Here is a 26,492-nt window from a genome sequence, read left to right as displayed (position 1 = left end):
TCTGGGTAACTCAAATCTTCTGGTATGTAAGAGTCTTCAAATACAGCCTCTTAATTCTTCAAACATGGCAAAGTCTGGTGGAGCTGCTGGGAAGGTGTGGTGAGGAAAGGCACTGCTGATAAATTTCATGTCTGGAACAGGACTGCCAATTGAAATAAAAAATACTGCTTGGAAAAAGGCACAAAATGTGCCACATTTAACAAACAAACCGATCTTGAGACTGGAGTTCAAGCAGCAAATAGGCTTTACTTCTTTGCAATCGTATGACAGAAGCCACAAAAATGTTACGAGCCTAGTTATGCGCATAAAGACATTAACAGCTAGTGAGAGGAAGCTGAACACAAGAAAAGGCACAGAACTGCTCATGGGCACCTTGGTTATTCGCAGTGGAGCCATGCTCAGAAGCTTCTCCAGCCTGATAGGCATGCAGACCTCCGTATGAGCTCTGCCAACTTACTTTAATGGTCCTGTCACCTGATGCTGACACAATATACTTGTCATCGAAGTCTACCACATTAACAGCAGCACGATGGCCAACTAAAACACGGCGCAAGGTGATGTCAGTAGGTGATGCCATATCCCAAACAGCAATCGATCTGTCCTTTGAGCATGTCACCATTAAGCCGTTGCTGAACCTCAAATGAAGCACCGCTTCGTTGTGATGAATCAACGTGTTCAGAACTTCACCTGTATTTACATCCCAAACTCTGCAAAAGGAAAGCATTTTATTGCAAATGAACGATGATAGCTATGCATGGGATAAAGTGTAAACATGCACAAGTCTGCTACTATCTCTAATGGAGAGCTCTCTGGTTGTTTAACACCTCTTAGAGCTTGGGGAAGGCAGGGGGATGTGTGCTGGGGAAGTATCCTAGTTCATGTGTCAGACTCACAAGCAACAATTATCAGCAGCGAACAGTTAGGCCAGGAAATGCCTAAACTGGGCCCACTGTTAAAAGAAAGAGCTGCTTAACAATTGTACGCTTCTTCCAGGATGACTAGAGCTTGTATGATGCATAAATTGTGGAACAGGCCAACCTAAATACTACCCAATACGTTGGTGGTTTGTTACAGTTTTACACCATTCATTCAGATTTCATGCCCACCAGAAGCAATTGGGATGAAGCACTCTCCAAGGCCACCTACTAGCCTTCATGAAGTGAAAAATCACCATTGAATTTATAGTACATGAAGGATGTTAAGATCAGCTCCTAACTTTTGAGCAGTTTTAGAGACCTACATTAGTATACCAGTGAGACACCAGGAGACAAGGCCCTTCCAACTGAACTGTACCTAAGCATCTTTATATGGGACACCTGCTGACCATTGAATTCATACAAGGACTGAAACTTAGGATCATCAAAATTGCAGTCAGAGAAGTGCTCCATCTACAGCAAACACCTTTTCATTAAGACATCATGACTTCATCATGAAGACATGTCAGAAGGCAGTACAAGAAACCCTAAATTACTATATAGTTGGCCTTCAGCCATTCTACAACTTCAGGATATGCCTTGCATCACTGAGGTCATATTCCTTTAAAATTCTTAACACTAAAAAAAATGAGACAGATTTGGGGAAAAAAGAAGAATTGAATGTAATGCTTTGCCAAGTATGAATATCTTGGGTTTCAAATAATAGTATCCCATTCATATTAGGAATGTTTTTGATATTTAGAGATTATTGTAAACATTCCCAGCCATGATTTTTGTGCAAAAGCTTCACACTCACCTCACTGTAGAATCTGAAGATCCAGTTACAATGACTCTTTCATCATACTGCAGACAAAGAACTGAGCCAGTATGTCCTGTTAATACTTTCAAACATTCCAGGCTTGTTTTGTCCCAGATCTGTTAAAAACAAGAAGTATAAATGGCTTATCAAGACCAAGAACACGGATCCAAGACTTGATCATTGCTGCAACTGTTAAGGAAGAAGAAAACTAGAGATAGCAGGAAGAATCTCAGGCCAGTCAGCCTGTCCACTCAGCAGGCCTGTCCTCCCTTATAGCTTAAGGAAGCCTTGATGTAAGTTTTTGACAGAAAGTGAAATAAACACTGATCATGAGAAGACAAAATCCTGTTTTGCAAGAGGAAGCAACCTAATTGCATGCAAGAGAACTACTAGCAGTGCCAAAAGACACAGATAAGGACGGTGGCACACTCAGCCTTCATTCATGTTATGTGAACTTTGATTTCACAAGTGTTTCTTTATGGTCAATGGTATTATCTCTGGCTGGTAGTCCCCAAAGTTTCCAGAGCAAAGCACAGGTGAGAACTTTGCCAGGCTACAGAATATACCCCATCCCCATAAACCCTGCAGAGGTAAATGCTGCCCCACAAAGAGACATGAGGAATCAACACAGGCAGCTAGCTTTCCAAGGCAGAATTATTTACTTATCCCTAGAGAAAAGACTGAAAAGAAGTGTTTACCTTAATGGAGTTATCTCGTAGGCCACTGATGATCTTTTCATCATCATACTGTAAACAGTAGACACCTTTGCTGTTCTCAGAGCGGCACTGAATCCTTTGCAAATTGTGTCTCCCACATCGCCAGTTAGATTCTATAGTCTAACAGGAGGGGAAACAAGCAGGAGTTAGACACGAGGCTGCCTGCTTGAGCATGACTACTCCCACCCATAGACAGCAATCTTTCCACTTTTACATCCTTACACCTAAAGTACTTAACATTTAAATGTCTCTTCCCCCCCCCCCCAATAAAGATACACAAAACACAATGAATCAGAATTAGGACTTCTATAATTTGTCATGGCAAAAGCTATATTTAGTGGTGAAAATTGTGGTCAACAAGCCTTAATAAGAATTTCCAAAGGAGCCATTAGAGATACACATTTCATAACAATTCAGTTTCGCCCCCATATTTACACAATCAACTATCATAAAGATTAAACCAGAGCTCATATGGTGCCGTGTTCAGCCTCACCCAAGTAACTAACATTACAAAATTGCTGAGTCCAACAGGGAGGTTTACAGGAGTTCTTGGACCTTTCCTTCCCTTACCCAGTCCTTTCACCAACTGACTGTTGTTACACATTGAGATACGAAAGCCTCCTCTGAGCACCTTAAAGGCTGATAAAAATAAATCTGAACTATCAGATTACAAATAACCCAAACGTACTTGTTTTTTCCTCCCAAAATCTGTGCAAACGTAATTCTCAACATTTTCATTTCGAGAGGTATTTTTAAGGAAAGAGACCTGACACACCTTAAAAAGCTGCAAAGTATTCCATAGCAGAAGCAGGATGATTTACATGTTTTAATCAGCTTTATTATTTGTAAGATAACCAATGCTGGTTTTCAAAGAAATGTGGGATTTGGGATAGGAAGTCTGTAACAACAATCATAAGAGAATCCATGCACAGAACTCCAGGCCTGCAGTACCTAGACAGGCTGGGATGCCTTCTGTCTTCCAACACAGGCACCAGAACAGACCATTTATTTAGCCGTTTCCCTGGGATCTCCCCCAGTACTGCATGGAAACATGGAGAGAAGCTGATAGACTGCCAGTTTGTTTGGAAAAGTATGTTTATAATCAAATCCTAACTTTCAAAGCAGTTGCAGGCACTTCTACAACTCTGCCAAGGCTGGAAAACAACTGAAGCCCTCATTAAAGACAGAAGTGCAGTGCAACTATGACGTCCCAATTCTAGGAAAACATGTCTGCTCCAAGGGAAAACTAACCTACCGCTTTGTTTTCCATGCATTTGCTCCTTCAGTTGTCTCCCATTATGCAATTTGGAGAGGATAATACAAACCTGATGTGCCACAGGAATTTGTCTAACACATGACCACTAAGAGATGCTTCTAGAGGAACGTGCTGACAAGTTATTCATCCCCTCTCATTCTCTTCCAATTTGGTGGGGAAGCTAATGAAATTAAGATAGCAAGTCATCTGTCAGTTTAGGATCAGCTTTTCCGGCCAGCTAGTTCACTGCTGATTGTCAGACTGCGAGCTGGGCTCAAAACATTCAAATCCAACACTGCGCTGGCTCAGCCTTGGACTCCTGCCTTGAAGGTAGTAGTAGCCTGTGCATTCTGCTACTTGCTCAGCATGGGATGGAGGCTTTGAGGAGGAAGGACAGGCAATCTCAAGCTCTATCTGAAGATTTATCTGTGCTAGGAGGGTAGAACTGTAACTCAATTTCTTAGCTGCTACAGAGGTGACCCTTAGAAACAGGAGAGGGTTGCAGACATTAGTAGCATGAACTGCTATAATTATAGATCTGAAGGCAAGATATTTAAAAATGCAGTACTAACACTGAAGACACTGGAGATAAAGCATTACAGATTTGAGTCAGCCAATTTAAGCAGTTTCAGATATCATGTAAGTTCAGATACTCAATACTAAGACGTCTTAAGGGAGAGTTTCCCCAAAACAACACCCTTGGAGAGGTCTAAAATAAGCAGTTTTAAGTAGCACATGCTGGATTACTCCAGCAGCCGAGTGCTCAAACACCATTGGAGCTCTTTCAGCCTTCAGCTTCCTGCAACAGCAACTACCAACAGCTATAGAATACATTAAGAACCCCACAGACCAGAAGTTTTGCTTGTAGAGCTTTCCCAAACACACCAGCAGTCAGGAAAAGCATGCTCACCAGACACTGAGCACACTAGCTGCCTTGACTCTTAGAAGTTCCCTATGGGAAGCTACTTAATAAGCTCCCCATAAGAAAAGGCTGGCTTCACATAAAAGGAACTAAAGTATTATGTATCTCTTTGTGAAGGCACTATGAAGCAGTAAGTCATATACAGGTGCACTTTTTAATCCCGGGAATAATGTCATTTCATGTAGACATTATACACTGTGGCTACTGTGGGAAAATACTTCATGTTTTTCAAGAACTTGTAAAATCCCCTTACACTGCGTAAATTTTCAACGTGCTGGGAAAGTAGCCACGATACACAGAGAAAATACAGCAGCATTTCAATTGGCAACAGAGTGAAAACAGATGTGGACGTATAGAGAAATAACATTATTGTAGATGACTGAATATGGCTGAGTGGGTGGGCAACCTGGAGGACCCTCTGAAAAGGAACATGTTTAATACAATACTGGCAACCACATTAAAGCTTCTTGCTATAGGAAACTTCTGGTTGTTACTGACTAGTGTAGTTAGTCAAAGTTTTCATCTGCAACCTCCTTCCAGGAGATAACTCAATAAACTGTGTATATGCCGAGTAGACAGGCACATGAGCACAAGGGGTGAGGAAGAAATCATGTTTTATGGACTGGTACAAGCACCAGGAACTGGACAATGAAGAGACCCAGTATTTATTTGCCTATTTATGGTACTAAACCTAATACCCATGCAACACCTGTATGGTCTACAGAACCCCTCCAAGTCTCCAAGGTAACTGCCTCCACACTTGGGTTTCAACTAAAAGCAAGATGGTGCAGAACACTATCTCCCTAGTTCACACACACACACACGAACGTTTCTTACGCTTTCCTAAAAGCTTACTTCAGCAATAGCAGCAAGTAGCTGGCAAATGCTGCACAGCCATCAAAATCTGGACATACAAGGGATAAAGACCAAGCACAAAGCCAAAGCATCTGCCACAGGAGAACCATTTGGCAGCTGAAGATATGCATAAATGCATTAAAAAAAAAAAAGGCATTTAGAGAGAAGAGTACATGTAAAAAATAGCCCAAGATGTAGAGGTATAGCCAAGCCCTGACCATGTCAGCATATGTTCACTGATACAGAGATGCACAGTAAAAAAAGATGCAAATCATCTGGATTAGCAGTTAGATCATTAACTATACACTGGAAATGTTAAGGATAATTTACTAGGAACAGGGTTTTTCCCCTCTGTTAATGTACACTATGTTCAGCCCCTTGGCTAAAAACTGCTTTTATATCCTTGTGGATGTTTCTGCAGAGTAAGCAGGTTTATCTTAATCCCATAAACCAAGGATTTTGTTCCCTCTGAATACACAATTCTGCTGCAGGACAAATGGGGAAGAGAAAAAGGAACACACACATTTGTTATGTACATAGAGATCTCTCCTGAAGCATTGGGCATTAACACCAGGGGCTGTTAAAATCCAAACTCTTGTTCTTCACATGCTTTCTTCAAATAGAAGATAGAAAATCCCTCCCGACAGGAGCATATGAACTTGTGTTAGCAGGGTAGAAAGGGCTTAATATTTCATCCATTATGAAATTAAGAGGATTTGATAATCATAGACAAAAATGACAGGATGGTCATGGCACCAGGCTCCCTGCTTCTTTGAGGTCTTTCCTCTCTTGGACTCTGAAGATACAACCACCATTAGTGGGAAAAACAGCATCAAGCTCTTGAAGATCCTGGCTGAGTCCAGAATTCACTTTTAGATCTCTAAGCAGTGAGAGCAGAGGAGCTTCCTCAGTCTCTGTATCAGCTTGAAGAAGAAAGCCTATGTGATGCTTATTATCTAGAAGGCTTGAACTGGTCCTCAAGAGGAACCCTGCAGAGATCTAGCTGTCCTGTCACTACCACAACACCAAGAGATACTTGACCACAGAGGAATGACTGCCTCACAGCAACAGATGGCAAAACCTTGCCAGCAGCAAAGCCTCCTGAAGAGGGATAAAACCCCTGCAAATAAAGAGCATATCATCCTTCTTGTGAGTGTCATCACTTCTATAAAGCACTTGTAAGGAGCTAAGTGCCAGTGGTAGGTGTGTAGCAGCAAAGACAACTAAAAACTCACAGACCACAGTAACTGGATCAGCACTGGGGTGGGTATTCTACACAGACAGCAATAAAATCCCTCTGCCACAGCAGTACAACAGAGAAAGTACTTGCACTGCATCCAACATTCCCTTCATAAAACACCTCCTCCTCAGACCAGCTGCATAATGGAAGTGATGAACAAGAAAATGATGTGGTCATTATGGTCTACAGAGCTTACATCTCTGAAGAGTCCTGGCTGCAGGCACAGCATCCCTAATTACACATTCTCTATACTTAATTAAACATTCTCTATACCTAATTACTCATTCACTAAGGCTTGTACTTATTGTCACCTGAGCCAGTAAACAGGTCTTTGGAAGCAAGCAGCAAGGCATACAGATGTCCATACCAACATCTTGGACATACATAATATTAGGAGAGAGAACATACTACATGAGAGAACACCAAGTGCCGCAAACCATCCACCACTGCATCTTGCTGCTTATTATCCTACTTTTCCCATTAAGCAATGTTGCCTTTCCCTGTTAGTTCTCTTACCCTATTCCATAAAAAAGCTGGAACATCATGATTCATGCTACACTAGAGGACTTGGAAGAGTGACTAGATTGGGATTTTACTCTCAAAACGCTTTGAGAATCTTAGAGGACAGCAGATATACAACTGGGAGCTGCATGACACTGTGTCCCTCATATGAGAACTGTTTAGTGCTTTAGTTATTATTTATACACTACTGCTCAAAGAGTTTGCGCTTTCCACTACACCAAGAATTCTTCACATTTGAGATTATTCCTGATTAAAGCTAAGTGAAAGTCCAGAAGAAAACTAAAAGTGACATGGAGAAACTGTTGTCATGTTACATGGGAAGAAGCAGTAAACAGTAATATAGAAAACAGACACAAGGCCTTAAACCTAAGCAAACATTAAATCAAAACAGTGATCAACTGATGTTTGGTCCTTACATTATTTCAGGCAAATGAAAGAGGCAAGTAAGAATAAAAACCACCTTTGTGAAAAGTGAAGCAAGTCTAACAAACTATAGACCACTAACATATACCATGCTAATTTTTACACATATACATGTATCTAGTTAAAGTTCAGCATATATTTGTTTCATACAAGCAGAAAGGCCCACTTCCACAAGAAAAAAACAAAGGGAAAACACTTCCAAGAAGTGAAAAGTGGGCTTCTGGCTTCATTTCCAAAAGTCACAGGATACTCAGGCTATGTTTTGAAGAACAGTCTGAAATCAAAGCAAGGCCAAAAAAGCAGGAGTGTACTACTGAGCCACTCCATGCCTGAACACTACATTGGCTTTCAGATCAGTCCGAGGTAAAGTATCACTTTTAGTATTAACTAAAGTATTAGAATTAAGGCCAGAAATTAGGCATAAACAGTGAAGGCCAAAAATCTAAACAACTCTAGAGAGAAAGGAATGGGAAGCTTTTCCTAGCAAGTGTTACAATCAAATCAGGATTTCTTGGCAGAATTTGAGACTTAAGGATTAAGTTCCTAATGTTTACAGCTGCTTAGATAAGATCCAAATGTGAACAATATAAATTGATGAAGTGCTGTCCCTGCATGCAATGTGTCCAATATGCATAAAGCTGCTCAAAGGTCCACCAAGTAAAACTGTTCCTGAGTCCTGCTGCAGCTTTTCCGAACCCTTTTTAAAGGTACTTTTAAAAAGAGCAGATTGACCTTAGGATGCTGAGCAAGATGAATCTGGACAGTGGAATATGCCAATGTCTTACAGAGGAAGAGAAGACTTGCAGAAACTGCATTAAAGGCCACTGACACAGAATCTGTGTCGCTTTGGGAGAAAGCTGACTGTATGATACCGCCCATTTCATGGGGCATGAAGCAAAGACAGCATGTTCTCCAAGTGTCAAAATGGTGTCCTACACCAGAGCGAGCTGAAGCAAAGCAGATAAAAAAAAGGCAATTAATGGAAGCTTCAGACCTACAGGACAGCAATTCAGCCATAGGACTCTCTTACTGCCCACAATGGTGGTAGTGCCTGACTTGAGGGAGCAGAACACACAGCAGAGGCAGACCCATGAGGGACCCATAACTGCCACATAAATGAGATGTTGCTGCACCATGTCCCCATGCTCTGCCCCACGCATCTGTCACCAGATGCTCTCGAGACCAGATGCTGTGCAAGACAATCTCTGATCTCATTGGTACTCAACTCTACTCAGGGGAGCCTGTAACAGGAGGATGCGGATGAACAAAGCAGTTGCTCTTCCCTGAAAGGTCTGTCTTTACTGAGATCCCAAAGGAGATTCAATGGTAGCATCTGATAAAGAAAACCTTTCGCATGCCTGCAGCTGCAATGATCACAATAAAAACCCTTCATAGGGCTCACTGGTTTTCTCTTAAAGATCCCCATTTGCACCAACTTCCATCAACTAGGTTTAACACACAAGACTAAAGTTTCAAGCTTTCAAGTTATACAGGTGCAACATCAAAATATACTGACTTTGAATGGAGTCCTGCTTACAGCAAAGTGATAGAAGTACTGCTGTAACTTCCAGAGCTGGACAGGAAATCTTAAAACACAAGCCAACAACAATGAAAAGAGAGCGGGGCCCTCTGAGGCGCTTCAATGGCACATCTGGACTCTACACAACATCTCACAAAGAGCAATGTTGCTGAAAAACCAAACAGTTGCACCTTTTAGGTTTCATTGGAGACAATAACTTTACGCACACCACCATAATGATACAAAGTTCTATTGAAACACATAGTGATCAGCCGCTCTCAGAGCACAGAGGCATTTCAAGTACTCTAACAAGAACAGTAAATTCCTCTTTCAACTGAGCAGAAAAAACCCAGCAGTCTTAGCTTGCCCATTTGTGACAAAAGAGGGATGTGGACCTGCTTGAGTGACTCCAGAGGAGGCCATGGAGATGCTGTGAGGGCTGGAGCAGCTCTGCTCTGGAGCCAGGCTGAGAGAGCTGGGCTGGGTCAGCCTGGAGAAGAGAAGGCTCCTGAAGGGGAGACCTTAGAGCAGCTCCAGTGCCTAAAGGGTCTACAAGAAACCTGGAGAGGGGCTTTGGACAAGGGCCTGTAGGGACAGGACAAGGGGAATGGCTTTAACCTGCCAGAGGGGAGACTGAGATGAGCTCTTAGGCAGAAGCTCTTCCCTGTGAGGGTGCTGAGGCGCTGGCCCAGGGTGCCCAGAGAAGCTGTGGCTGCCCCATCCCTGGCAGTGTTCAAGGCCAGGTTGGACACAGGGGCTTGGAACTGGGTGAGCTTTAAGGTCTCTTCCAACTCTAACTATTCCATGAAAAAAGTCAAGCCAGGGATCCATTCCATGCTAAGGGCATCTGAAAAGAGTCTTCTGCCCTGGTCAGAAGTGAGACACAAAGCTTATGCCATGCACCTTAAGAACTTTGTCCCTGCCACTCAAAAGCCTCTTTGTTCTTGGGCCACTTTCATTTTTAAGAAATGCCATTTGCAAAGTGCCTGTGGAATAGAGATTTCAAAGGCTGGCTGAAAACAATCCTAGGCATATAATGCTGACCAGATTCTACACACACACACACAAAACTTCTCCAGCATCATAATTATAGAGCAGTACTAAACAAACCCATTTCCCTCAGACATCATACACTGTGACTTTCATAAACAAAGATCTCTCGATGCTGGCAGGGACTGAGGGTGAGAGCCAACTTTTCCCTCCTTTGCAAATTTTTCCCCAAGGTTTTAAAATTTCAGTTCCAGTCCTAAAATGTGAACTTTTCCAAATTCCAGCAGAACACATGGTGTTTATCTGATGGCCTGGCGCCACGTCTTCCTAAAGTCTTCAGCAAAACCACATTTTGATTCTCATCGCAATTAGGTGGACCCAAGTCTCCATGGAAACAAGATGAGGGCACTTGCTATGTGCCTAAAGATAAGGGGAACATTTATGAAAGAAGTTTTCTCAACTCATCACCAGAAATAGATCCTGAGGGGAAAACACAATAGTTGGCCAACCTTCACAAATAATATGGAAAAAATCCAGGGACTTGGGGTTCTGGAATCAGCACTATTAAACCTCCCACCCTGGCAAAGTACCGATTAACACGGTCCCATTAAAACAGCTGACCTTGCCCACAACACTTTGGGACTGCACCCGGGCACAGGATGGCACATATCAACCCCATTATCTCCATAAACAAGGCCTTGCAAAAGCAGGTTCAGGTTTTTTTCTGGCATAAGCCCTAAATCAGGGTTTCCCTTTAAAAAAAGCTCCTCAAGAGCTTGGCAATTCAGCATCTGACTTGGAGACATTTAAAATTACTGGACCACCTCTTGTGAAATGAAACCTAATTAAATATTTGGCTTCACAGCAGAGGTGGAGAGTAACTACACCTCTTTCCAAGAATTTGGTTTCAGATCTCTAAATGTCCTGTTATTTTCAAGTCCAATGATTTCAGAAGTGACATTATGTTCCTAAAATGTGTTTGGCATCAAATAAATAGATACTGGCACTACAGAATTTCCAGAGAGGCAGGGGAACCGAGTCATTGCCTGTTTTAACCTGCAGCTAACAACACTTGGTGGCTGCATGGACTTTTGACCCAAAATGCAAATAGAGCCCAAGGGAAAGAATTCAAATTTGCTGTTTATCATTGCTCATTTTTCCTTCCAGGGGTGAATTTGGGTTTTGGATTACTTCTCAAATTCTGTCAGTCAGTCCAAAGGCCAGAGCACATTCTCCTTTGAGCTTATCTCTACCGACAAGCTAATTCGGTACCAGCTGCAATGACCAATAAATCTTATCATTAGAAGCACTCTAGCAGAATTTGGTTCATATTTGGGCTCCACAGGTAAAATACTGAATGACAAGATTGTGTTACATCACATAGATTCTCCTGTATTAAAACATCAAGTCCTTTGGAGACAAAATAAGTGTCTTATAAAACCACATATATAACTATATAAATGCTTATTTGGTAACTTTGGCTCATCATTACCTCCCTAAACGCTGACCCTTTGACAGCAACAGGAAGATCTTACAAAAGGTCCAGGCAAATATTTGAAGAAAAAACATTTTGGTATTCAGAGATGCAAAGTTCTTTATCAGAGCTAAGATGAGAGTCTTATTTAAGAGCTTCGGCACATTGCTTTGAAAAATGAAGGAATGGGAAGAGTATGAAACTGAGGGAGAGCATGACTTTAGGCTTAAAAACAGCGTAAGGGGACGAAAACATTAAGAAGTGCTCCTAACCCTGTAACTAAGTTGTGTTGTTATTTACCATCTACGTTTTTAAACACTTGTTAAAAGCTTCTTTTGACAGTTCTTTAGGGAGGCAATCTGTGAAAAGTGCTTTAAAGGGTGACTTATTAGAAAAATTATAACAGACTTCTGGATTTGGAACGATTATTGGCCCCTTGACTACTAGCAGAAGTCTAACCCCACTCCAGGTTGGTGCCCTGGAAAACAGCAGTATTTCAGAAGGCTTGAAGAAAATATGTAAAGCAGGAAAGATGTGACATGGCACAGTACCCCTGTCCTGCTGCCATGCCCCTCAGTTCTGCAGTTTTGAAGGACCAGGAGTGGGAAACACACTGCCTGTATAAACTGAGCAGTGATGATTCTGGAAGTAGCCAGTAGTCTTCCAAGACAGACTTCCCCACTCCAGAAGACCAGACAAAGACACATCTGTTTCTTGTATTTGGGCAAAGAGTACCCAAAATTCTACCTCAAGTGATAGACAACTGCTATCAGCAAGGTTTGTCATAGGCTTCTAGACACAAGCGTGGAATGGAAAGTACAGATTTACAGGAGATTTCCCCCAAACAGCCCTAGTTCTGCTTCTCTATTCTTACCTCCCTCCATCTGAGTAGGACACACAGGAGTTCTCTGCATGCCCCAGTAATATTAACATAGTTGAGGATATCACCATTAGATAGAAACTATGGAAAGTTTGGAATGGGCAGAAACTATGACAACAGCTTTACTCCTTGTACACCGCAGCAAAGACAACTGGTTTCCCACACTCCTTACTCACTATTTTTAAGTGCTAGTGGCACAGCATGCTCTACACACAGCACTTTCTACCCTGCCAGCTCCACCTCAAAGCCTGTCAGGAGATAACCCCTTAACTCTGCATGTTCTACAGTTACCGCATCATCCACCTGAGCTTTATAAAATGAAAAATAAAACCTCATGAGCAGGAGAAAGTTAGGGTGTTAAAGAGCATTATCATAGAATCACTAGGCTGGAAAAGAGCTTTAAGATCAAGTCCAACCGTTACCCCAGGACTGTCAAGCCCACCACTAAGCTGTGTCACTAAGGGCAAACTGATCCCCCTTCAAATCTCCCTTCACAGCTGCCCCTCATGATCTTCACTCACAGCCATCCCTCCCTCATCTGCCCTCTCATAGTAGCCCACACTATATAGCTGCTTCCTGTACATGGCCACCTCTCAAGATCTCGCCTCATAGGCCACCCCTTATGCCCCATGGTCACCTCTCCTCTCCCCTCATGGCCGTGTTTCCTGATTTCCAAACATCAATGCATTTTCTATTAATTTTGAATAGATCAGCCTTACTTTTCAGGCTGTGCAGTGCAAATTTTTCTCCTATTTTGAGGGTTTAATATATTTATTGTTAATTTAATGAAATTTAGGGGTTTTTAATACATTCATTACTACAATATATTTTTAGTGGCACATCCTTTCCAATATTCAGAGACTGAAAATTATTTATATTTAATATTGGTGATGAGAGAAGCATAAAGGGTTTGGGGTTTTATTTTACCAGCAAGAACAGTCCAATTGAGGAGCTTCATTTCTGTGCATGGTACTAGCAAATCTACAACAACTAAAGAATCAAGGTATTAAAAGCCATATTGTGACAGTTCAAAAGGCCTCCGAGTTCTCAGAACATCTCTAAGGAATCATCCTATCTCTAATAAGAACAATTCCTACACAAATGTTCCACCTACACCTGAACAAGTAAGTTACTCTGAAACTTTAAGAATGCGTTACAATGATGCTGAACTCTGTTCTACACAAAGATTTTCACACTGCTTTTTGCCCATTTTCTTTACTGAACTCTGCCAGAGTTTTGCAGAAAGCCAGAAAATACCACATTAAGAGTTCTTCTTAATCCCACCGGCTTCTTATCACTGCAATATCACTCCCTCATTTCTTATAGGGAGAAGCCATCTCCCTCCAAATAAAGTGTATATCATTCAGCTCAAGTAAATATCAAGTTTGATCTCACTTTGTTTAGGCTACATTTCATGCCTAGTTCTTTATCTTTGAGAGTTTATAAACTGTGTAGCAAGAGTTACAAAGAAAATATTTGAAATGGGATTATGTTTTCCAGCAGATACCTTTCACAGATAGGCAAAGAGGTCTGAATAATTTTGTTTACTGAGTGCCAAGCAACACAAATTCCCATTTGCCATAGCAGAATGAGTCCATTAGTTCACATCTGTCTGAAATATCAAAACATGTTTCCCCACTAACAAATTTCAGACCAATAATTTCACATCCATCACATGGTTGAAATAAATCCATTAAAGCCTGTGGTATAAATTATTTTGTGGTGGGTACACAGCAAACTGAGCAAGACAGATTTTTGCTGCTAGGCAGAGTACTAAGAAGACCCTGATTTATCAGGAACGCTTTTAAATGAGTGAGCAAACCCAATCTTCAGCAAGATAAGCAAAATTTTACATCAAAGAAAAGAACAGCCATTCCTGCAGTTTTCTACCACTGACACCCCCATGGGGTTTGAGCATTGTAGGACTGATTATTGTTCTCATCAAATCATTGGACAGGGGAAAAACATCCTGTATGGTGAAGAAAGCTGTATTTGCAATGCTTTAGAAGTAATAAGTTACTAAATGAGCAACGTTTTAAATGATTGGTGGTTTAAGATATTAAACCTCAGATCACGAAGTGAGTGTAACCGATGTATAAGAACATTCAGCAGTATGTGGAGTTGTGTTGGAGTAATGAGTCTTAAAACAGCTATTTCATTAAAATCCATAGTGCCATAGAAGAGTTCCAAAAACCTTTAAATGCAAAAAGGGTGCTGTTAACACTTAATGCACATACTGTGGAATTAAGTTGCTGAGGCTATTTTTTACATAGTCTGACGAACCAGAGCTCACAAAGTCATAATAATATGAATACATGATAGGCTTCATTGCTCTAGCATGCACCGCCTTTGAAACACTAACAATATACAATGTTATTTCTCCTGCAGATACTACATATCAGAAAACATACCTCTATATCCTGTATTATCTTTGGGTATAAGGACCTGTAAAATGAATTTGGAGGGCCATCTGTTGGTCTGTTTTTAAACAGGTACTGATCCCTAGAAAGAACCAGAAACGTATTTTTCAATGTAGCACAAAGATTCCAGACTTTAAAGGAATTCAAAATCTGCACAGAACAAAACCTGATGACATACGCACACAGACCACTTGTGAGAGGTTTCAGTATTGCTGTTACAACCCTTGTTACAATTTGACAGCTTTATTTAAAATGTCCAAGACTAAAAAGGCAATAGGTGTTTTCCTTATGGTTTTCAAAATCACGGTTCACTGTTTCATAAAGCTTTTAGCTGACAGGGTGTCATCATTGTGCTCTTTACAATATGCCTTGCATTTTCCTAGACACACCACTAGAGAGCACAGAAAAACAGGTTTCTAAAGCAGAACGCCTCATCCCTTGGGATACTCTTAAAAGGACAGAAAAACTCCTTTGCCACAAACATAAATGGTTTCTCTTTAAGAGAGGCTTCTGCAGCCCAATATGCTATTTTACATTTTAAGGAAAAATAAAGTTGAATTGGAAACGGTTCATTTGAGAAAAGGAGAGGGGATACAGCCAAAACAGAAACAGGAGCCAATAGCTCCATAGCAGACTTAAGCATCTTGGTAATACCAATTTACTATAAACTTACTTTTTGGCACAGCTCTTGATTAGGGCGATTTGTAAAGGAGAACACTGTAAAAGGTGAATTCAGTTACTGTCGCAGTACTTACCAACCCCTTCGTTCTGACAGTCCCTTCCATAGCGGATCTGTGCGTACCATTCTTTCAATCAATTTTTTCCATAGCATTCCCTCAGAGATGACTCTCTGCCATTCCTTACATACCAGCTCTGCTGCACAGAGTGATCTGGCATCAAGATAGGAAAGGATGTTTTCTGCTATGTGATCTAAGCCTTGCTCTACAAAGAAATAAAGGCAATCAAATGTCAATCACTGCACAGTAAACTACTGAGCAAGCTTTGCAATACATTCAGAGAATCCAACACAGCTTTAAGGCACTGGAACAACATGGTAATTAAATTATCATACCCAGAAGCACCAGTTACAGATTGATCCACACAGGTACATCAAAATCTGTGACACTTCACTCCTTTCCCAGTACAGCCTGCCAGCTGGACTGTCCCATTTCCATAGAGCAAGAATGAGCACAACCCAACAACCAGCAGTGTGCAAGCAGCAGAAAGCATTTTGCTTCTTCTGGGCACAGAATCCTGGACTTTTTGAGCACATAATCTTTTTGGATCATGTAGCACAATGTGTTATCATCATCAAGCAGATGGTTTACTAAGCAGCAGTAATAAAATATCAATTCTCTATTTCTTTACATAGCAATAGATAATTCAACTCAGAAGACAGGACTGCATAGGAACACAGACAAAGTCAGTAGGAGCGCAAGCAAAGAACCTGCAAAAAGCATCTCACATCAAATGCAAGAACATCTTTTCTATTTAAGCTCCTTCTGTAATCTGCAGGTGCCAAGTCAACTCCTGAATTTTGTTCAGATAGAATAATAGAATCATCACAGAATGGTTTGGGTTGGAAGGGACCTTAAAGCTCATCCAGTTCCAACCCCCTGCCACAGGCAAGGACACCTTCCACTAGAGCAGGTTGCTCCAAGGCCCTGTGTCCAACCTGGCCTCAAACACTGCCAGGGATGGAGCAGCCACAGCTTCTCTGGGCACCCTGTGCCAGCGCCTCAGCACCCTCACAGGAAAGCTTCTGCACCATAAATCCCAGTGCAAAGTCAATTTAGTTTAGCTTCACAAAGATTTCCCAATGTATTTGGAATAGCCACATGAACTGATAATACCTTTTGCACCTTTCCTGCATCTGCTACTCTCCCACCCTTAGGGAATGCTGCCTTCTATGGCAACAGATGGACAGGTGAGTGTGTGTACTGCTATCCAAGGACACTAGCTTTACTGTGTCAAGCAATGAGTTCAGCAATGTATCACACAAGAACACCCAAGTAAAACAACATTATTCCAAACAAAAATCCTCTGGCAACACTCAGATATCCCAGGAACACCTAGGTGTCCCTGCCCATGGCAGGGGAGTTGGAACTAAATAGTCTTTAAGATCCCTTTCAACCCAAACCATTCTAGGATTCTATTGTACAGTTCTATCTACCCAGGCTCTAATTTCATGCTCTAATTTCACCTGCAGCACAAGCTATGTCGGTCTACAAGCAATAGTTCTTAGTGCACTGGGGAAGCACTGGCTTTCATCATGAAGATCCTCACTACCAGAAGCAGACTATTAGCCCGTGTGATCCATCATGGTAGGGTTAGATTTACATATTAAATGCACTCAACACATCAGCAAATTCAAATATACAAGAATTGGGGTCCTGCCCATTGATCCACATCTATGTAAGGCACTGTACTGCAATATATTACTTCATAGTTATCAGTTAATACTTATCCAACAGCTCTGGATACTTAGGCTGAAGCCTGGTAAAAATATTAGGCACATCAGTAAAGATGATGAATACAGTAAGCTGGTACCACAGATCTACCAAGACATAACCAGGTGGAATGCTGCATGCATTTGTCTCTGATCTTTGCCTAAACCTTATCTTTTGCTGAGGGTGTTAGATTCAAAAATGTGATTGCAGTTGAATAGAGGGATCAACATAGAAACCACTCAGACAATCTACATGCACTAAAGTTAAAATAGCATCCAACTTTTCTTGCTCAACATTCCAGCTCCAGTGTCACTGGTCCCACAAAAACAATCACTGGAAAGTCTGTCACTTATTTCAAAGGACCTGAAATTCTGCTTTCCCCAAAACTCCACTAGATCAGAGATCTAGAATAACTCCATCTTCATGAATCATGTATGCCATTTGGCCAAGCATGAAAAACATCTTTCAAAGTTGGAGATGACGACCTTTTTAATTTTCCACTTTATCCCATGACAGCCTAATTTAGGCTTCAAATAGCCCTGAAAAAAAAAAACCAAAAAACAAAAAACAAAGAAACTACTCTTATTTTAAGAATTAACAAAGAGTGCTCATACAGTCCTCCACTACACACTAAATTTGCCATACCCTTTGTAAAAATGAACAGAATTGAAAGACAAAAAACAATACATGAAGAGTGTTTGTTCATTTCTTCTCTAATTTAGAGAACTAGGAAAGGTTTAAAGAATGGTGGAAGCTTCTACCATGTAAATAAGATTTAAACAAATCTTTCAATACCAGTCATAACAGATTCAAGTACTTGAAGCATAACAAGGTCCAAATAACCTGTGGGTCTCAAATCTAACCACTTCCAAAGCAGTAAAGTCTCTCTTATAGCAACACCATGTCTCAGAGCAGCTTTAAGCTGCACCATTTCCTACATAAGCAGTTGAAGAAAACACCAGGGCATTGAAATAAGTCATAAAAGTGGTCTTCCAGCTGGACACATCCCAGCCTTTCTAGTAAATAACAACTTGCAGGTCCTAAATACTGTTTATTTAGGATATATTTATCTTACTGTGATGCAAGAAGCAGTTCTCAAGGTTCTTCCAGAAAATATGACTGCAAGGTCATTTTCAAGAGTCATGAACCTCTGGGTATCAAGGAGACAAATTAATTCACTGGGCAAAGTGGGGGACATAGATGGCTAAAAAAAGTAAGGAAAACAGGTCTGCTAAGTAAGCATTCCTCTGATTGTGAAGGTTGCAAGTGTGAATAGGGCACAGGCCGTGTTTTAACAGGAACAGATCTGTTACTGTAAATTTCAGTCCAAAATAGCTGTGTTTGACAGTGTAAGATGAGCCCATACAGAGCAAGTACATCATACCACCTGTTACATCTGTTACACTGGAATCACACAACACAGTCCTCTACATATTATCCCAGCCCAGAGGACATGCATTTTGAAGAGGACTAGAAAAAAAAATGTTCTACATCAAGCATTGCAGTTCCCAAAGCAAACAGTGCAGAGGATATGACAATTAACCACCATAATTCCATCCCAGGCAGTGTTCAAGGCCAGGATGCACAGAGCCTTGGACAACATGGTCTAGTGTGAGGCATTCCTGCCCATGGCAAGGGGGTTGGAACTAGATGATCTTAAGGTCCTTTCCAACCCAAACCATTTATGATTTTATGATTCTATGATTCTATAATTCAAACTCTGTATGAGTAGAGCTGTACACTGAGGTTCCTGTGTAAGAGGTGTTTAAGGCTCCTGCTTCATTGCACCATTTTCCTTTCAGTAGCCATTATACAACACCTTAACTTGGCTCACCCTTCCTTTCCCTCTCAAGAGAACTAAGTAAGTGCATTCACAACCCTCCCAACATGTGTACACAGCTCAGGGGTAAAGGTGTATTAATATTTGTCTCACATAGGGATATTTAGTCAAATCATTAAGAAATAAAATTGCCTACAGTGCTATGAAATGACAGAATTGATAATTCAGTTCAACCAGCATCAGGCTGTTTCAAGGCTACACATCAAATATAAAAGTGAATGAACTTTGGAAGAAGTTAGAAGAAACTAGCAGTAAACACCAAAGTAGGTTACAGGTAAAGCAGCAGACCCAGAAATTATTAAAAAGGGAGGAAAACACTCTGATGCCAACAGAATTTCTGCAAAATGAGGCAGAATGACAAGTGCACCAGCCTTCAGCTTCCAGCTCTTGCAGAGACACAATGATGCTGCCCTGTCCCTTCCATCTGATAGGCATATTTAATCAGTGGTAGTGTGGCTGAAGAGCAGAAGCACACAAACAAATCTTTTCTGATAGCCTTAACTTCCCATTGTTAGAAGAAAAACACACTCCAGCTATATCTGGGTTCCAAGAAAAGCCAGGAGCACAAGATACAGCGATGACAGTCAAAGTTTTCAATGTCTGCACTTTCAAGGAGTAAAACTCTTTACTGGTGAATCTGAAAGACTGCAGGTGAAAGAGCAGACGAGTAATGCAAAGGTCAACATATAAACTGTACAGCTGAATGAACAGCTGTTCCTGGGCACACTGTGGACAAAATACCACTATTTATCTCTAGTAAAAATGGAGCAACAGGGTCCACGCTGAACAGGTACACATCCATACGATTGTCTTCTCATTCCACAGTTGAGAAATGTAATTTTGTCCAATTTGAGTCATTCAGTAAACCAATCATCACACGTATACTTACCTTCTGAGAGGAGGGAAACTTAAATGCTTCTAGTCAAAGAGTACTAAGCAAACCTGACTCTGCTCTTATTTCAGACACATACTTAAAGAAAGGTTCTGAGGCAAAGCAGCCACGCTGGCACTCAGACCTACTGCTGACACCTCACTTAGGGTTTTGAGCAAGTTTTGAAGTGTAAAGATCATGAACATGTCAGGTGGGCAATGAACAATTCCCAAGGGAGAAAGCAACAAACAGAAGTTATTCAAAGGATATTCAAGCACAAAATAGTATTTTAAACATTTATCTGTTGCTGCCATCTCCTGGCAACAAACTGAATGAATGATTGCCCTCCTCAGAGAGATGTGTGCTCCAAGGAGCTCTGAAGTCACCAACACTCAGCCTAGTAAAAAGGCTACACTGCAAAGCATCCTTTGAACTCAAGTGCATGGTTCTGTGGGATTTCAGTGGTGGTGGATCTGGGTTTCTGCCCCCCTACTAACATACCCGTGTTATCTTTCAGAAGGCAATGAAGAGGATAGCTTGGGAGTGGGACTTGATCTGCCCCTCAGGGTTAGGACTACTGCATCATTTAGCTTTTGATAGCAGGGAAGTGGTTTTGAATCAAGCACAAACATTTTAGGAGTTTCATATATAGCATATTCCATTACTAGAAACCCATGTTGCATTTTAAATCCTTTTTGCAAGTAGGAACGTACATGCCATTTAAATAGTGTCAAAAGAATTTGATTTAGATCACAATTATGAGACCATAAAAGTATTTGGATCACAGTCAATCAAGATGGTAGCACACACCAGTGTTGGTTTCTATCCTAACACCTTCTGGCACCAGGCAAACATCGGGTTGCCAAACTACACGGTTTTATGCTTTTCTATTTAGAAATGAATGTGATGTCTGAATAATACCACGTGTGTATTCATCAACATATGTTCAACTGGTTTTAGTTTTCTTTGCCTTGTGAAATACTACTTTCCAAAAGACAGTTACACAGATTAAATGCAGTTGCACAGAACTGATTAAGAAAAATGATACATGACAATATTTTGCCATTGTTCAGTCTTTCACACAACTGCCTTTGATCTCTGTTCAGTAACAACCCTCTGAAAAACAGTTGTGAAAGTCTGGATCCAAAGCCACCTCTCATGTTGCAAATCTGGAAATGGAACTTGAATGACCAAGGTACCACCATCAATTCATTCAAAAGCTACTTCTTTCCTGGAAGGAGCAATCTTGCCATTTCTGGCTGTCAACAAGACTATCTGAAGCAGAGATAAGGAGTTGGCAAACAACTGCTGAGGCACCACAAGTCATTAATGCCATTACTCAGACAAAGAGAGGTAGAAAACTCACATCGCCACCAGACAGCTGACTCCAGCATCCCAAAACAAAGCTTCTCCTCATGAGTTCGGGGAACAACGCAACAAAGACCATGCTCCAGAGTGCAAATAGAACTGAGTATCACAATGGTTTCGGTGCCTTTCTATGGCATGTGCAGAACTCAGAAGTATTAAGCTAAGTCCTAGGTCCTTCTCAAAATCCAATTTAAAAAGAAAGCATTTTACTATAACACATATGAAGCATTTAGAGACCGGGCCAGAACACAGTTCCTAAGGAGCGTCATCTCCAACTAGCCCCAAAACACATGGAAAAATTTCCTTCCTAAGGTGAAGCTTGTTTTATACATGTTAGGAATGTTCTCAAGCAGATTTAGACCTGACTGCCCATCTACAGGAGGATGCTTTATGGAATGATCAGACCAAACCCAAACACAAGAGAGACAAAACCCAAGTGACAAACACTCAGCTTGGTTTTATTCTCTTCACTAACCCAAGGGTTTTTTTTCAGAATCTTGCTTGTGGTACAATTCTAGTACCAAACATTTATTAACAAACATTTATTAACATTTAATTGAGCTAAACTAAGGTTCTCAAAAAAAACCTAACCGCAATCAGCAAGTACATTTCCACAACAGCAAATACACATATGCATATCAACCGGAGTCCAGAGGAGGCCATGGAGATGCTGTGAGGGCTGGAGCAGCTCCGCTCTGGAGCCAAGATGACAGAGCTGGGCTGGTTCAGCCTGGAGAAGTGAAGGCTCCTGAAGGGGAGACCTTAGAGCAGCTCCAGGGCTACAGGAAACCTGGAGAGGGGCTTGGGACAAGGGCCTGTAGGGACAGGCCAAGGGGAATGGCTTTAACCTGCCAGAGGGGAGACTGAGATGAGCTCTTAGGCAGAAGCTCTTCCCTGTGAGAGTGCTGAGGCGCTGGCATAGGGTGCCCAGAGAAGCTGTGGCTGCCCCATCCCTGGCAGTGTTCAAGGCCAGGTTGGACACAGGGGCTTGGAGCAAGCTGCTCCAGTGGAAGGTGTCCCTGCCCGTGGCAGGGGTTGGAACTGGATGAGCTTTAAGGTCCCTTCCAACCCAAACCATTCTAAGATGGTTCTATGATTCTGTTTGACATGTACACTTCTAACACATAAAGCCTGGTCTTTATGAAGCTAATATTCCATTGAGTTCTAAGGATCAACTGTGAATTACTAGGCAGAAGCCCTTTCTTAAAATGCATAATTTTTACAATTCTGTGTAACACTGGTCACAGTTAAAACCACATTTTTAACAAGCAGAAACTTAAGTGTTTTCTGATGTTTTAACATGGCAATCTCATCTCCTTTGAAAACACAGAGCCTTGGAAGTTGCATACCAAGCACAAATGCTTTGCTTTGCCACCAAGTCTATTCTTAAGATTTTTATAGCTTGCAGAAGTGCACAGATTTAAATTGCTCACATTAAAAAGAGACATCAAGTAAAATATTTACCCTAATTAACACAGTAGGAACAGGTCCAAAGCACAGATACCTATGATAGACTCGCTATCATTATTCCAAACACATAGGACTAAGTTGAAGACCCATTAAGGCCTGAAACAGTTGCATGTACCTATTTCACATTGACACTGAGTATTTAGTTTCATAAACAGTTTCTGAAGTAGGTACTAAACCCTATCAATTTTCTTTAGTAAAATGCATTCAGTATTTACTGGTGTCCTTTTCAAAGCAAAAAATTATGCCCAAATCTCATGCCTCTACAAGAGTGTCTTCAGTTCCATAGAAAATGGGGAAAACCAAGAGCAGCTGTTTATTATAGGTACCAGCTGAAGGTTTGGTTCCATTTCAATAATACATTAGAACAATTAAAATCCACAGCGATTTCAAAGCTCAATGTGTAAATATCACTTTGTATGAAAATGAAACCCAACCGTGGGATGTCAGCTCTCTAAAGCTGATTAGCATCAGAAATGAAACAGTCACTCAGATCATGCAACGCACAACATTTATGGCTTTAGAAACAAATTTCAGAAGCAGCCAGGCAGAGCCTTACTTGCCTGACTCAGCATAGAGCTCTCTTAGAGCTTTAACACACAAAACACACATGGAAGGGACTTTCTTTCCTAATCAAGGGTGAAATAGCAGTGCTCAAGGGGTCAAAGTTGTAATTCACTTAAGGAAAAGGCACCATGGAAGGAATATTATGATTAACATCTCAAAGGTAATTAAGAGAATCAAAAGCATAGAGGTATCTAAAGTTATTCCTGCAATTACGCCATCCATTACACTCCACTCTTTTTTGACATGCTAGAGGAAACACTGTTGGCAGTTGCGGAAAAACAATGAGTATAGATCAGCTCCTGAGTTGCTCTTATCATACAATAGTTGATACAGCATTAGCCATACCCCACGATGATGATTAGCAGAAAAGAGCCCAACCACAGCCCAATTTGTAAGAACAGACCCTGTAGACTAAACATTCTGCCACCACTTACTGAAAAGCACACCAAAACTATCACTTTTTCTGCTGAAGCAGAAGCAAGCCAGATACTACAGACTTCTCCCATTTTTCCTGTATTCTCACAGGTGTAAAATCAGAAACAACATTGAAAACTATTTCCATTAAAAAAAAAAAATTATTTAAGCCAAGTGAAACTATCTCTTAAGCTCCTCTTGACCCAGCTTCAGTGAGCGCTTGAGCACAGAACCCCTCTGTGTGCTGGGCTGCACCCCCAGAGCGTGAGCAGCAGTTGAAGGAAGGGATTCTACACCTCTGCTGCGCTCTGGGGAGACACCCCCCCCTGCAGTCCTGGTCCAGCTCTGGGGCAACAGCACAAGAGGGACGTGGAGCTGTTGGAGCGAGTCCAGAGGAGGCCACAGAGATGCTGCAAGGGCTGGAGCAGCTCTGCTCTGGAAAGGCCCTGCCCTGGAGTTTGAGCTCTGTGGCTGCCCCATCCCTGGCAGTGTTCAAGGTCAGGCTGGACACAGGGGCTTGGAGCAAGCTGCTCTAATAGAAGGTGTCCCGGCCCATGGCAGGGAGTTGGAACTGGATGAACTTTAAGGTCCCTTCCAACCCACACCATTTTAGGATTCTATGATCACCATGACTGTTCACATTATTTTTTAGTGAATTCCAGTTATTTTATGGAGAAATCAACATTTAATATTTTAAAAACAAGCTGGAAGAAACATCCACGCTACCTAAAGGAAACAGCTCTCCACTTGAAACAAGGAGCATATTTATGTGTGTATTCCACATCATCTCCCTGTGTCCTACCTTATGCTCTTCATTCCGCTCCAACTACTCAGAAGTTCAGTTTAGCCATGTTTTAAAGGTGAGCCAAAATTACCCCCATCGCCTCCAAAAGTTGAATTCCTCCAGGTTTTGTGAAAATATAAGCAGTGGTACAGAGAACAGGAACCCATAATAACCAAGCAGCATCTGTCCCAGACACCAGGGGATCCATCATGCAAGACCACCTGAGCACACCAAGGCTTACAAAAGCTTCTGAGCCTGTAATATGACCAGTCTTTAAAGGAACTTTACTTTTAGTGCTCCCTGTGCTCAAAAAAAAAAATCCCAGTTTTCCAATTCCTTTGTATTTTCTCATCATCAGCTCTCAGTGTTCACTGTTGTGTCTTGGCATTTTGGGGATAACATCCACAGACTACTCATTGTAGTGTCAGTCTGTGCTGTTATACTGCCAGTGGCAAGCAGAAGATTGTGACCACTTATTTCATGCTTATTTCCCACTCTGGAAACGATATCTACAAATTTACCTTTCAAAGAATTAAATGAATCATCTTTTCAAGCATCAAAAACCCTGGGATACAATCTCTTCCAGAAATTAATGGGAAAATATACACAACTGACCAGAAGATTGAAAGCTAACATTGCTATATGTAGTTATTAATGCTCCTTTCTTAAGAAATGAATAGCACTTGCAAGAACAGATTTCATGTTCAAACTACTGATCCAGGTTTACACTGATGGGTGGCAGAAGCAGACCTGAGCAACTGGAAGAAGGAATCATGGCTGGACTACACAATGAAAATCCACAATTGCTTTTGCTCTGGAGTCAATAACCAGACCAGACAAACTAGACTCACTCATCTCAGCAGGAACTTTTTTATTTAAGACTTAAACTTAGAACTAAACTAATATGTCATAAAGGACTTCTTAAATGAAATCACCTCTGGAGTACTTTCTAACACCTATGGGGTTCGTATGAAAAAGGAATTCAGACCAGAGCTTGCAGAGATAAAACTTTAATAACAAATCTCTTCCAATTTAAACACAAACTATTCCTCAGGATATGCTACTCAAACTGCTTTTACATGGAACAACACTGGCATCCAGTGGCCAATTCAATTAATCACAGAAGTGAATGACTTCAGCCACCCTCCTGTCCCTCTTTTGACCAGGAAGCACCATTTTTTTTATTCAAGACAATCTAAATCTGGAGGATGTTCCAAAAAGTTTGCATGCAGCCAAAGCATTAAACAAAAAGGAGAAATATCTGTAAATGCACCTCTTGTAAAATAAACACTAATTTACCTGGTAACGCAGTGATGAAGTCCCGTTGTAACATGGGCTTCAAGTAAGAGTTAATATGTCCATGCTGATAGTGACACATTCGTGAAATAAGGTGTTCCACAAATTCAACTTGATCTGATTCAGACCACTGGTCAAAATATTTAATACACAAGTCTTTTTCCTTTTCGTAGTTTCCTTCCGATGGTCTTTTTCTTGAGACAATCACAGATGAAGTTCCATTACTTATCTGGTTTTAGAAAAGGAGTATCAGTATTAACATACAAGCAATAGAATAGCTTTATAAGCACTCTCTCAAGGAAGAATATGTGAGAAGAAATAATCAAACCTAAGTTTTGAAACATAGTCTTCAAGCTATGGGTTACCCCATATGAATTTTACCTTTCATAAGGATCAATGAAAGCACTTTGCTCAAAGTGTGAGTTACTTGTTACACTGAAAGACTTGAATTCTCTTACACCTCCTACCATGTGAACAGCAGGGAA

At 41.2% G+C, this 26,492-nt stretch overlaps 1 protein-coding gene across 10 annotated transcripts in view; it reads right to left on the bottom strand.

Moving 5' to 3' along the window:
* The window catches only part of FBXW11 (F-box and WD repeat domain containing 11), a 77,938-nt gene that overhangs the window by 10,731 nt on the left and 40,715 nt on the right, over positions 1-26,492 (bottom strand). For 9 of the 10 annotated variants that reach the window (XR_013957789.1, XM_080627010.1, XM_080627007.1 and 6 more), the window contains 6 exons: positions 26,011-26,236; positions 15,706-15,892; positions 14,942-15,032; positions 2,433-2,570; positions 1,732-1,850; positions 458-707 (listed from right to left, as the gene is read on the bottom strand). Coding sequence is in view for 8 of the 10 variants with exons in the window: in XM_080627010.1 (XP_080483136.1) it covers positions 458-707; positions 1,732-1,850; positions 2,433-2,570; positions 14,942-15,032; positions 15,706-15,892; positions 26,011-26,236 (1,011 nt within the window). In the remaining 2 variants the exon portion in view is untranslated. Of the gene's footprint in view, positions 1-372; positions 708-1,731; positions 1,851-2,432; positions 2,571-14,941; positions 15,033-15,705; positions 15,893-26,010; positions 26,237-26,492 lie in introns of all 10 variants that reach the window. The other variant, XR_013957790.1, reaches the window with a different exon arrangement.

The sequence above is a fragment of the Psittacula echo genome (genome assembly GCF_963264785.1).
Source record: "Psittacula echo genome assembly, chromosome: 11".
NCBI lineage: Eukaryota > Metazoa > Chordata > Aves > Psittaciformes > Psittacidae > Psittacula > Psittacula echo.
The sequence above is the reverse complement of the archived record's forward strand: the minus strand, read 5'-3'. Positions and strand labels throughout refer to the sequence as shown.